The sequence below is a fragment of the Typha angustifolia genome, chromosome 7, assembly GCF_048772165.1.
Source record: "Typha angustifolia cultivar Huaian chromosome 7, ASM4877216v1, whole genome shotgun sequence".
NCBI lineage: Eukaryota > Viridiplantae > Streptophyta > Magnoliopsida > Poales > Typhaceae > Typha > Typha angustifolia.
Genome location: NC_133245.1, coordinates 12,250,022 through 12,263,297, shown reverse-complemented (window position 1 = coordinate 12,263,297; position 13,276 = coordinate 12,250,022). Strand labels below are relative to the sequence as shown.

The following is a 13,276-nucleotide window of genomic DNA, read 5'->3' as shown; positions in this document are numbered from 1 at the left end:
ATATCAATTAGAGTTCATATAAGAAAAATATGAATAAAATAGTAAACAAAATTTGATTCTATTATTTAGCGACAAATTATGTGAGTCGTCTTCCAATAAATTTTTATCTCTCAATAATTTAAATTTGAATGTACTTGTGAGAGAGAAGTTATAGATGACTAAGTAAGCTTTATAACATATTTAAAATAATATTGAGTGGAGTTCATATAAGAAATATTTGAGTAAAATAGTGAACAAAATTGATTTCGTTATTTAGTAATAGGTTAACATATTTATCAATGGATCACATTATTTTTTTTAAGTTGTCAGTTTTTAATAAATTTTAGCCCAACAAATGTTGAATTTGAAGATGCTCATAAAAGAGTAAGTTGAAATAAATAAGTAAATAAGCTTTCTAACATATTTAAAATAATTACGATCAGAGTTAATATGAAATATATGTGACTGAAAAATTGAACATCAATTGATTACATTATTTAGTAGCGAAAATATTATTCATCAATTGATTACGTTATTTAGCATGAATTAATTCGAATTTGAAGTTTCTCATGAGAGATAAATAAAAACTTAAAAATAATTAGATAAACTTTTTAAGATATCTAAAATAATACTAATCATAGTTTATATTAGAAAGATACGATAAAAACACTAAACAACTATATATTTTTTCTATAAAATTTATCTTCTAATGAATATTTAGCTAATATAATAATTTAAAGATACTTATGAGAGATAAAATCCTCCTAGAGAATTATAATTTTTCCCCATGCACCTAAATCAATATTGATTGGAATTCGTACCATAAAAATATATTGGTAAGAGAAAGATGAAAAGAAAAATTCGTTGAATTTAAAAAGATAGTTTTTTCTCTGAATAAAATAAATATTTTCTTTAGAAAAGAATAAACTGGTATTAAATAAAAAACATTAATTTCTTTTTCTACCTAAAAATAAACCGAGAGCAAATTAGCCTTAAAAAAATGAATAAAAATAGATGGTGTTGCAAAACGCTGAGTTTTTATTTTAATTTATTTATCAAATTAGCCTGTCTTTTAAATTTTATTTACTGAAACAAATTATATCTCAAACTTAATATAAAAAAAAAATCTATTTCATTATAGCAAAGTAAAATGCGTATTTTACTCAATCAAAGTAAAATATTGACCATATCGGCAAGTAAAATGCTAATAGGATTCAATTAAAATGCTGAAAAATTTAGTGCTTTAATAAAGAAATATGATACATATAAAACGCTAAATAATTAAGCATCTTATAATTTAAATACTAAACTATTAAGGATCTTATTAAAATGCTAAACTATTTATATCATAACTTTTTAACCAATAATCCATTTCTCTAATAAAACACTCAACTGTTCGGTGTTTTCTAAAACTTAAAATGCAGGATAATTTAGTATTTTATAAAATATTTTTAAAGTATTTTTATCTAGAAGTAAAATATTGAAAATACCTATTTTGATATTAAATTTTACGTATACTCTATTTGAGTAAATAAATATAAGAGAGGCTTAGTTTGGTCAAAACTCTAAAACGCTCACCCGAGTTATCCTACACCCTCGCTCACTTCAGGAATAATAAAAATTCTTATTTCATAATTATTATTTTTTAATAAAAAAATATATGGTTAAAAAACTTTAATCTAGATATTTTTCTAAAACTAATATCCAATAGTTTTATAAATATTTTTAAATTACTAATTTTTTAATTATACACATTAAATATATTACACGTAATTACTAAAAATATCAGAATTATATTTATAATAGAAATAATAAATATTTAATAATCTAGTAAGCCAAAAATAATTAAAAAATAAAGTATTAAAATAACTCAAAAATAATTTAATATTAGAGTCATATTAGAGGTGTTAAGAATATGATAGGTATTTTTGTTAAAAATTGATTAGTAAAATTAATTATATATTTAATTTAACTAATTAAATTATTTAATAAAAATTACTGAGAAAATTAAATTTAAAAGTGTAAAAGGTCAACTATTATTTGAAGTGCTGACTCTAAATTTGGAGTCCAAATACCCATTGGAGCTTCGTCGGGCTCCAAATTTGGAGTTTTAAAGACCGGTTGGAGCTGATCTTAAGAACGGAAGGCGAGACTCTCCAGCTTGGTTCTTTCTCTTTGGCTCACTCTCCATCACAAGAAAACCTCGCCTACGCCTGTCGCTAGGGTTTCATCTCCGAGATCAATTGACGCGATATAGGAGGGTTTCGGAAGGAGATCGACTGTTGCTAGGGTTTTGCGAGGGGAATAGGGGTGAGAGATGGAGGAGGAGTACGCGGGGATGGAGATGGAGGAGGACGAGGAAGAAGAGATTACGCAGGAGGACGCGTGGGCGGTTATCAGCGCCTACTTCGAGGAGAAGGGTCTGGTGCGGCAGCAGCTAGATTCGTTCGACGAGTTCATCCAGAACACTATGCAGGAGATCGTCGATGAGTCCGCCGACATCGAGATTCGCCCCGAGTCCCAGCACAACCCTGGCCGCCAATCCGAGTTCTCTGAGGTCTTCTTCTCCTTCTTCGAGTCTCTTCTTGGCCCTCTTTTGGTTATTAGGGTTTTTTAGGTATCTACTGGAGAAAATGAGGAAACTTTTTGATGATTCACCTGAAATTGGTTTGATGAGAAGTTGAGGTTTAGATAGGTAGGGTTATGGTGGCGAGGTGGATCTTGGTGAACACCGGATTCGTTCTGATAAAGGTACTGGAAATTCCACCGATTATACATAGAATCACTAGGAATTCGTGTTTGTGAACCATCAGAAGATTCAGAACGAAAAACTGAGCAGCCTTTTGTAGATTATGGCAGGTTTTGTGTTTCGAGAGTCCTATTGTCAATGCTTCCAATAGGTGTTTCTGTTAATATTTTGTCTGCACTTAAAGAGAAGTCAGGAATGTCCTTGGTAAGAACAGAAGATACATGAAAAGGACTCAGTTTCATTGGGCAGTGTTGGAAATTGGATGAAGAATGGTCCATTACCTAGAAGATAGACTATGAAATTATAATGGAGGGAGGTTTAGTGAAAAAATTAATGGGGGTCAAGGGTACTGAAGCAATATGTTGAGAAAGAAAGAGGAACTTGAAGCTAACGGAAACTACCTATTTACCCAAGTTGGCCATTTAGATAACTATAGTGGTATTATTACTTCTATAAGTTTTGATCGAACTTTGAACCATGAAGTTGGATTCTGGAGAAACCCTCAAAACTCAAACAGTGTGAACAAGAACCAGTGGATAATTATTTGAATTTTCTGCAAAAGTAGGAAGGAGTTACTAGTCCTACAACAATCACAACCATAGTTCAAAGTATCGGTTTTCGTTTTTGTTTTGGGTTGGTTAAAAACCAAAACATTTTAGTCATTTTTGGTCGGTTTCGATTCTACTTTCATTGTATCGATTTTGGACTTCTTTTAATAAATATTCTTCTTTATCTTATTATGCAAGACATCACACAAAATGTAATAATATTTAAGCAATGAGGTTGATACCGAGTTAGATACAAGTTGGATTAAGTTGAATCCACTTAGAATTAAAAAACATACATTAGAAAATTGTTATTAGGATTGTTTCTGAACGCGGGGGATCGGATGTGACCATAATGCAAAACATTTTGGCAAAACATCTCGGTTTCGGATAAAATTTTAAACTATATTCACAAGTACCCTGTTTAAGAATGCCATTTGATGCCATTCTCTAACCAGAGCGGTCTTGCTTTCTTTGGTATCTTTTATGCTCATATTTATATCCTACATATTCTTCTGCTGACTTATCTGATATCTGTCTTGCTTTTCTTTTAATTTTATATTTCTATTGATGCATATTCTGTAGACGCTGCACAAGATTAGCTTTGGACAGATTTATTTGAGTAGGCCTATGATGACAGAGTCTGATGGAGAAACAGCTACATTGTTTCCTAAAGCTGCAAGGCTTAGAAATTTGACATACTCAGCTCCATTATATGTTGATGTAAAATATAGAGTTATAAAGAAAGGGCATGACTGCGAGGAGGTTACTGAGACTCAGGAATATCCAAAAGTATTTATTGGAAAGGTAATCAATGAATGTACTTTTGGCACTTTGTCCCTTGTCTAGTTTTTGCTCATCAACCTTTTGTTTTCCTTATCGTAGGTGCCTATCATGTTGCGTTCTAGTTATTGCACACTATATCAGCAGTCTGAAAAAGATCTAACTGAACTTGGAGAATGTCCGTATGATCAAGGCGGATATTTCATAATTAATGGGAGCGAGAAGGTTCTTATTGCCCAGGAAAAGATGAGCACCAATCATGTTTATGTATTTAAGAAAAGACAACCTAACAAATTTGCTTATGTAGCGGAAGTCAGATCTATGGCTGAGAATCAGAACAGACCAGCAAGCAGCATGTTTGTGCGGATGCTCTCCCGTACCAGTGCGAAAGGGGTTGGTACTTTACTTATTCATGTTTACACAGTGTTTCTTTTTCTTTGCTGCCTGTGTATGTTTCTGTTTAAAATTTTATATTTTGATACTGGACTCATTAAACAGAAATTTGAAAATAGCAAATTTCTCAATCTTGACAGGGTTCCTCAGGACAGTATATTCGAGCTACCCTTCCATATATACGAGCAGATATTCCAATAATCATTGTGTTCCGAGCATTAGGTTTTGTTGCTGACAAAGACATACTAGAACATATATGTTATGACTTCTCTGATACGCAAATGATGGAACTGTTGCGGCCTTCTCTAGAGGAAGCATTTGTTATACAAAATCAGCAGGTAATTCTGACATTCCATTGAGAGGATCTCATGCATCCATTAATCAAGAGATGACTTTTTATCTTTAATCCTCCTGTACATGCAAAGTTTCTCAGTTTAGTGGGAATAGATCATTGTTCTTCACTATATGCAGCACTCTGGGATGGAAATATGAATATATATTTTTAGGAACTCTTTTTCCTTCTGTCGATGGGTGGTTTCGTCAATGCATTGTCCCTCTCTTTTGTAGTCATCATATATTTTATGCATTTATTACCAGTCTCTAAACGTATTTAAGTTTCTACTTTTCATGATCTATGTACAATAACCCACAGAGAGGTTTGTGTAGCATGTGGTAGGACATTGAGAATTAAACTTGGGAGGATTTACTGACACTTTTATGTTTGGTTACAATGAGATATTGTTAACCTTCTGGTTTTCTTAGTTTTCCTTTTAGCTTATTATTAGGCTTATTTTCAGGGATCATGCAACAATTTGTCAACAATCATGGTCAATTGAGCTGTAACCAAAAAAAAAAAAAGGGATGAGAAGATAGACCTTGAGCTAATGCAGGCTAGGTGAAAACTTTTAAGATATAGAGTAATAGAGAGCAACACCCTGGGATTGGTTGGATGATGTGAGTAATGATAATCCTGGGATAGGTGAAAGTTCTAAGATTTAGAGAACGGCACCATGAGAATGATAGGATGATGCAACAATATTGTTAGATAAGTTGGCAATAGGATGATACGAAAGTATTGTGAGATAAGTTGGCTAAAATTGGCTTCCCTTCTAACATTCGTATTTTCTCTTAGCAAGAGTAGATCTAGTGCAAAAGAGCAATACTATATCTGCATGCAGGTTACAGTATAGTAGTTTTGCTCTGTCGTGACAGACAGTAAATGGAGATAAGTGTGACTCAGATGCGTAATAGCCTGATAGGATGATGTGAGGAATGGAATAATCCGAGAATCGGCGGTAATTTCTAAGATTTAGAGAGCAGCACCAGGAAAATGATGGGATGTGCAAATGTTGTTAGGTAAGTTGGCAATAGGATGATTGTGAGATAAGTTGGCTTCCTTACTATTATCATTAGTTCATGTTAACAAGAGTATATTTAGAGCTAATGAACTATATTTTATCCAGAATTTTGTTCGACTGAGATTTGATAACACTGTCTGTTCCATTTCTTAGGGAAGATTAGTTCGCTTGTTTTTTTTCTTCTTCTTTTCTAGTTAATCTCTCTACATAGAAGAATTGAGGGACTTTTCCCTCCCATATTTATGTTTCCATATATTTATTGTGAGCAAGATGTCATAGCGCACAATGGAAGCACATTTGTTTTGGCTCATATGCCTACATAGCTCCTTGTTTAGTTCAATTAATAGATTGGCAAATCTCTCTATGTGACATGCTAGTTCTCTCACCAGGTGGCATTGGACTACATAGGAAAGCGTGGGGCGACAGTTGGTGTAACGAGGGAGAAGAGAATTAAGTATGTTCTGCCAAGCAATCATTTAAAAATATCTTGCTATAATTTCATATTTGTTTATGAAGGTTGGGCGTGTTCCTGTTGTAGGTATGCGAAAGAAATTCTTCAAAAGGAAATGTTACCTCATGTTGGTGTTGGTGAATTCTGTGAAACCAAAAAAGCATACTATTTTGGGTCAGTTATGTTTCTTTTCTTTCACTCTTTCTTTGTTATGAACTACAAAGCTAAGTGGAGGAGATAATTTAAAGTAGAGATACTAACTACCCTTTGTATTTTCTGTAGATACATCATTCATCGTCTATTGCTCTGTGCGCTGGGCCGGAGACCAGAAGATGATAGGGACCATTATGGCAACAAAAGGTTGGACCTTGCTGGTCCTTTACTTGGAGGCCTCTTCAGAATGGTTTGTCTATCTAAATCTTAGAATTTTAAAATCATGTGTTTGTTTCTATTATTGGATTACTAATATAATATTCTCTTCTTTTGCAAATATAGCTTTTTAGAAAGCTGACAAGGGACGTGAGATCATATGTGCAAAAGGTTTCTTGTTTTCATGAGCTTTATTTTGTTATGTTGGATTAAGTAACTTCTGAAATTTTTTTAATGGTTCTGCTTGGAACTTGATCTATTAGTGTGTAGATAATGGAAAAGAGGTAAATTTGCAATTTGCTATCAAAGCTAAAACTATCACCAGTGGTCTTAAGTACTCCCTTGCTACTGGAAACTGGGGACAAGCAAATCAAGCTGGTACAAGAGCAGGGGTGTCACAGGTATATACTTTTATCTTCACATATTTCTGCAGCTTCATTTGTTATCAAGTACGCTACATGTGTGACTTGTGAGGAAAACATTAACTATGTTTATCTTTTTACAGGTGTTGAATCGTTTGACATATGCTTCTACATTATCTCACTTGCGGAGGTTGAACTCTCCCATAGGACGTGAAGGTATAAACAGAAGCTTTATCTTAGGTATCACTTGAACAAGTTTTCTCTAGTTTGGATTTATATCTTGATTTTTCAATTAGGTAAGTTGGCAAAACCTCGGCAGTTGCACAACTCTCATTGGGGAATGATGTGTCCTGCAGAAACACCTGAAGGACAGGTAAGTGGTTTGCAACCATGAGATAGTATGATGTTCTTGGACTTTTAGTTTTCTTAGTATTGCAGCTGTAATATATTTTTTTAAGTTGAGCAATGTAAGAGAGGAGAAAATATGGCTTATGGCCTCCTATGATCAAGTTAACGTGTCGATGAATACTGAGAAATGGGATTAAATGTTTAGGGTTGGTTTGCTGGTTATAGTGGATATTTTCATTGTCTCTATCTTATTGTGTCATATTTTATGCATCATCTGACGTTCTTGTATCATTAGGCTTGTGGATTGGTTAAAAATCTTGCATTGATGGTATACATCACTGTTGGGTCTGCTGCAAATCCTATTTTGGAATTTTTAGAGGAGTGGGGCACTGAAAACTTTGAGGTATAGCTGATTTGTTACGCTTTGGGAAGTATAAATATTGATTTGATTCCATGTTCTTATTTTTCTTCAGAATTAGCTGTAAGTATCTTGTTATTATTTGTCTGCTAATGAATCTGAGTTATGAGGCCTTTTCCTTTTGTAGGAAATATCACCTGCTGTTATTCCCCAAGCAGCTAAAATTTTTGTTAATGGCTGCTGGGTTGGTATCCATCGAAATCCGGACCTCTTGGTTAGAACCTTGAGACGTTTGAGAAGACAGGTTTGTACTCACATCATTCATATGTTTACTTTGTGATGCATTCATTTTTCTTGGTTTTATATCTTAAGACATGGATGCGAATTTTATTGGTGCTCATTTGGGAAGTACTTGCACCAGTACCACCGCACCTTTTAAAGTTGGAAATTACCTACTGGTTGTTATTTTGTCTTTTTGTTCTCAGATTGATGTCAACACTGAAGTTGGAGTGGTCCGAGATATTCGTCTTAAAGAACTGCGGCTTTATACAGATTATGGCCGCTGCAGTCGTCCATTATTTATAGTGGAAAATCAAAGGTTACTTATTAAGAAGAAAGATATCAGAGCCTTGCAGCAAAGGGTGTGTCCAGAAAGTTCAAAATCAGTCCTTTATGTAGTTAACAGTTGTACATGTCATATACTCTTGACTCTTCTATTAAAAATTTGTACTTCCATATGTCCAGGAATCCCCAGAAGAAGGTTGGCATGATCTAGTTGCAAAAGGATTTATAGAGTACATAGATACCGAGGAAGAGGAAACTACAATGATATCCATGACCATTAATGTGAGTGTTTGAAAATTGAAAGTTCTTACATTATTTTCTTATGCCGCTTTAGTGAAAAAGTACACTCGAAGTACCTGGGAAATTGTAAATTTTCGGAAGAGACTGCTAAGGATCTATGACAATTTAAAAGGAGAAATGCACCTAATAAGTGGTTAATATAGCAATCTGATGACAATGAAATATTTCAGGATCTTGTGAATGCAAGACAGAATCCAGAGGAAGCTTATTCTGAAACTTACACCCACTGTGAGATACATCCGTCATTAATTCTGGGTGTATGTGCATCCATCATTCCTTTTCCTGACCACAACCAGGTGAGCACCGATAGATAATGTTTATGTTGCTTAGCTCCTTTCTGTTTTCCTCTGCACTTAATCTCATTGTTACTTTGTATCAGTCACCTCGTAATACATATCAGTCAGCAATGGGAAAACAAGCCATGGGAATCTATGTTACCAACTATCAACTACGAATGGTAAGCGTTTGCTGCTTTATCTTTTAAGTTTTAACTTGATCATGTTTGCTTATTTGGTGATCTGGTATGCTTGGCTGCTTTTTTCAGGACACATTGGCCTATGTTCTGTATTATCCACAGAAACCTCTTGTTACAACTCGTGCAATGGAACATTTGCACTTTAGGCAGTTGCCAGCTGGCATTGTATGTGATTGTTCTTCTCTGCTTTTTTTTTTCTCCTTTTTCTATATTTCTATTTATCTTTTTCTTAGTTCATATTCTATATTTGTTCATCTTCCTATATTTATGTTTCTCCTTGCAAAACTGCTGATACCTTTTCTCTTTGATGTTTATGAAGAATGCAATTGTTGCTATTGCGTGCTACTCTGGGTATAACCAAGAAGATTCTGTTATTATGAACCAATCTTCAATAGATCGTGGGTTCTTCCGCTCATTATTTTTCCGCTCGTACCGGTATGATGCCCAAGTTTGTTCTTTACTTTTGTGTACTGCTGCTTCCTCAATGGCCAAGATGCTTAACTCTCATATTGATGGCCCTTGTCCAGAGATGAGGAAAAGAAGATGGGAACTCTTGTTAAAGAAGATTTTGGGCGCCCAAATAGGGAGAATACTATGGTAAGCTAGTTAAAAGCTGTAAATTTTGTTTCTTCATTGTTTATTTAGCTCCCTTCCTTTCTTTCATCAGGGTATGCGACATGGGTCTTATGACAAACTAGATGATGATGGCCTTGCACCTCCTGTAAGTTTTCATGAAACATTGATAATATCATCTTTCTGTGTTGTATGGAGTCTTCTTGTTAGTTCTCTAATGACAATTCATGGAATTCAGGGCACAAGAGTCTCTGGTGAAGATGTGATTATTGGAAAGACATCCCCAATTGCCCAAGATGATTCTCAAGGACAAGCTTCGAGATACACACGACGTGATCATAGTACTTGTTTACGCCACAGTGAAAGCGGGATGGTGGATCAGGTTGCTCTCTTTTCCTTTAGCTAATATATAATAATTTTTGGACCTGAATTTATTGGTCAATCAGCAGTGGACATATCAATCTATCCTTTTGTGTAATGCTGTCATCTGTAGAGGCAGGCCTTTCATTCCTATCTAAATGTGTTATGGTCTTTACAGGTTCTATTAACTACAAATGCTGATGGGTTGAGGTTCGTCAAAGTAAGAATGAGATCAGTTCGGATTCCTCAAATTGGAGACAAATTTAGTAGTAGGCATGGTCAGAAGGGAACTGTTGGAATGACCTATACACAAGAGGACATGCCATGGACTATTGAAGGCATCACACCTGATATTATTGTGAATCCACATGCTATTCCATCTCGCATGACCATTGGTCAACTTATTGAATGCATTATGGGGAAAGTAGCTGCTCATATGGGGAAGGAGGGAGATGCTACTCCTTTTACTGATGTCACAGTAAGTATTATTTAAGCACATCTTGCATTCTTTGTAAAATGCGAAGCAATCTGTATTCAGAATTATCTATACCTCCTTTTGGCCTATTTGAAAGTAAAAAATGCCACCCTTACGGGCATACTGCTTTCTTGAGTTTATTAAGGTTGTGACTGGCTAGGTAATAACAATGTTTGATTACCATTCTTAAAGTCCTGGTATGTTTTCTCTAAGGAAATGATCTTTAGGAATGACTTTGAGATGGACAGTAGAATAAGAGAATTCATTTACTAAATATAGTTGTGTATTGAAGAATTCTCCATTGCATAAATTGATAAATATGTGCAAACTTTCTAGGTGGATAACATTAGCAAAGCTCTTCATAAGTGCGGATATCAGATGCGTGGATTTGAGACCATGTACAATGGTCATACTGGGCGGAAGTTGACTGCCATGATTTTCCTGGGTCCTACTTACTATCAGAGGCTGAAGCATATGGTAGACGATAAGATCCACTCAAGAGGACGTGGCCCTGTCCAGATCCTTACCAGGCAACCAGCAGAGGGGCGATCTCGAGATGGAGGTTTACGCTTTGGAGAAATGGAACGAGATTGCATGATTGCACATGGGGCTGCTTTTTTCCTGAAGGAGAGGTTATTCGATCAAAGTGATGCTTATAGGGTCCATGTGTGTGAAAAATGTGGGCTCATTGCCATTGCTAACCTCAAGAAGAATTCCTTTGAGTGTAGAGGTTGCAAGAACAAGACTGACATTGTTCAAGTAAGGAACTTCTTCCCTGCTCTTGTGAACTTTGAGTTGATAGTTATTTTAATGAGAGCCTATTTAGACAATTTTTTAAGTTTTTTGTCTAGTATCTTGGCAAATGTGCATGTGTCACAGGAAGTCTCCTTATATTTTGATGCTATTCTCATTGCATGTAGGTCTGCAATTCTGTTCTTTGTTATTACTATCGGAACTTTAATCTCCTTTTGCACTCGCATCATGCGGACAGTTTATAATGAGATATCTGGTCTTGTTGGTCTTCTCATAGCTAGTTGTGAACTTGTGTTCTCGTATGTAAGGGACAAGGTAGATTTGAAATACTGGCCAGATCTATGCCAAACCTTTGTTAAAGTAGCTTTCTTAGGGCTTATAATGTACAACTGAAACTCCTGTTTGAAATTTGAATGTAGCCTTCAGTGTGTTGTCCTTGCAAACTTGAGAGCATGAATTTTTAAGTACTGCCTGACACTGTGCCTGTTAGGGGATACGTCTCCTGCTGGAAGATCACTGGCACCATAAACCTCTTTGGGTAGATCACTAGCACCATAAACCTCTTTGGGCTCAAAGAAGACGAGAAGAGAGAATTGACGGAGGATAACAGAGAAAGTGATGGATGAAAGTTGAGGGGATGGGATAAGAGTGAGGGAGGTGAGAGCAGAAGAGATCTAGAGAGAGGAAAGAGAAGCAGCAATGACCGAGTGGAGGATACTGTTTGAGTTGCGTAAGTGGGAGGAAGAAAAAAGTGAAATGGTTTGAATTGAGATGGGTCATGCCAAAGCATGATCGAACCTGTAGAAAGACCTGATTTACTCCAGTTATATGGTTTTAGGTGTGTTTAGGCTGGGGAATTCTTATGGTCATGAATTTGGAAAGAAATAGGTATAGCTGATTCATGCATTCATGCACCGTACCGAGTATTATGGAAATGCACTTTATGATTATTTTTTTTCTTTTCCTGATTGGAGATTAACAAATATGCTGTATCAAGTGTGACTGATGTGTACCTGCATTTCTTTTTATGTGATTCACTTGCTGGCTTTGATACATGTCGTCAACAACTTTCTTTTGCCCCCACAGAACTTACCAATCTTCCAAGTTGTATAAGTACTTCAGATAAATAAAAAGGAGCACTACACTTTTTGCCTGAATTCCTAGATGCTTTTTTTTTTCTTATGGTGTACCAAGGATAATTTGTGATGTTGCCTTCTGTAGGTGCATATACCTTATGCTTGTAAGCTGCTTTTCCAAGAGCTCATGGCCATGGCAATAGCTCCGAGAATGCTTACGAAGGAAGTGAAGCCATCCAAAGATCAAAAGAGGAAAGGGGCTTAAAAGTACTGTTACTGTGTGGTTTTTCTTTTTATACAAAGCACAAAGTGGGCAGCTCAAACAGGAGGGCGGTCTATTTTATAGAATAATGTGTTACGTGTACTGCATATCCTGATAGATCTGGGAGTAAAGTGTAGTGCCATGTACATGTGAAAAAGCTTCCACTACAGTGCCTCATTTCTCAAGAACCTTACCGGAAGAATTTCGATAGAATTCAGCTGATCATATCAAGGATAGATCAAGTTGAAAGCCGCGACCACTGAGAGAACATACTTTGCCTCGTATCACTAGTCATTGTCTGGCATAGAAAAGGATAGCAGCACGACTCTGCTAGTGTTTCACTTTTTTCACGGTGAGTCCGAGTTGTGTGGACAGGATGGTTTAAAAATCTTTAGTGCGAGGGAAAATTATCTTCTATGTAAAATTATTTTTCTTGTTTGAGGGCAATGAGCGTGGTATATTGTAACCTTTCTGGATATCTTCAGGACTAATGAACAATCTTCCCCGGGGTGACTATGGACCCTAACTTAGGGCATTCAAGATCCTGTGTAGTAGGGGATCACGGTCAAACTTGTGGAAAATAATGCTTATTGATATTTATTTTCTTCTGTGATGAGAATTTAGGCAGGCTTAGTGTGGTGACAATAGCCATTGTAATTGCAAAAGCTGAAATTGTTTGTGGCCGCTCCATAATACACTGTTTTGTAAATCCAGTTGTTTGGTTAATCTAATGTCTTTCCATA

The 13,276-nt window shown here is 35.5% G+C and overlaps 1 protein-coding gene across 1 annotated transcript; it reads left to right on the top strand.

Annotated features, from left to right (window-relative positions):
- Positions 1 to 2,099: 2,099 nt before the first annotated feature.
- LOC140762205 (DNA-directed RNA polymerase II subunit RPB2) lies at positions 2,100 to 13,276 on the top strand. The gene is made up of 25 exons (XM_073099847.1): positions 2,100 to 2,536; positions 3,859 to 4,080; positions 4,159 to 4,449; positions 4,590 to 4,787; positions 6,197 to 6,261; positions 6,346 to 6,432; positions 6,541 to 6,661; positions 6,754 to 6,798; positions 6,891 to 7,028; positions 7,133 to 7,205; positions 7,286 to 7,362; positions 7,633 to 7,740; positions 7,883 to 7,999; positions 8,181 to 8,336; positions 8,440 to 8,541; positions 8,730 to 8,855; positions 8,939 to 9,016; positions 9,104 to 9,199; positions 9,354 to 9,469; positions 9,562 to 9,631; positions 9,702 to 9,755; positions 9,846 to 9,989; positions 10,146 to 10,445; positions 10,779 to 11,201; positions 12,417 to 13,276. Exons 1-25 carry the CDS (start codon positions 2,297 to 2,299, stop codon positions 12,534 to 12,536), a joined length of 3,567 nt encoding a protein of 1,188 aa, XP_072955948.1. The 5' UTR covers positions 2,100 to 2,296; the 3' UTR covers positions 12,537 to 13,276.

Excerpts from the sequence above, each read along its gene's own strand:
- LOC140762205 (XM_073099847.1), top strand. The coding sequence starts at position 2,297 with ATGGAGGAGGAGTACGCGGGGATGGAGATGGAGGAGGACGAGGAAGAA. Across the intron at positions 9,200-9,353 it reads GGCAGTTGCCAGCTGGCATT|AATGCAATTGTTGCTATTGC; the intron begins GTATGTGATTGT and ends ATGTTTATGAAG. Across the intron at positions 9,470-9,561 it reads TTATTTTTCCGCTCGTACCG|AGATGAGGAAAAGAAGATGG; the intron begins GTATGATGCCCA and ends GCCCTTGTCCAG.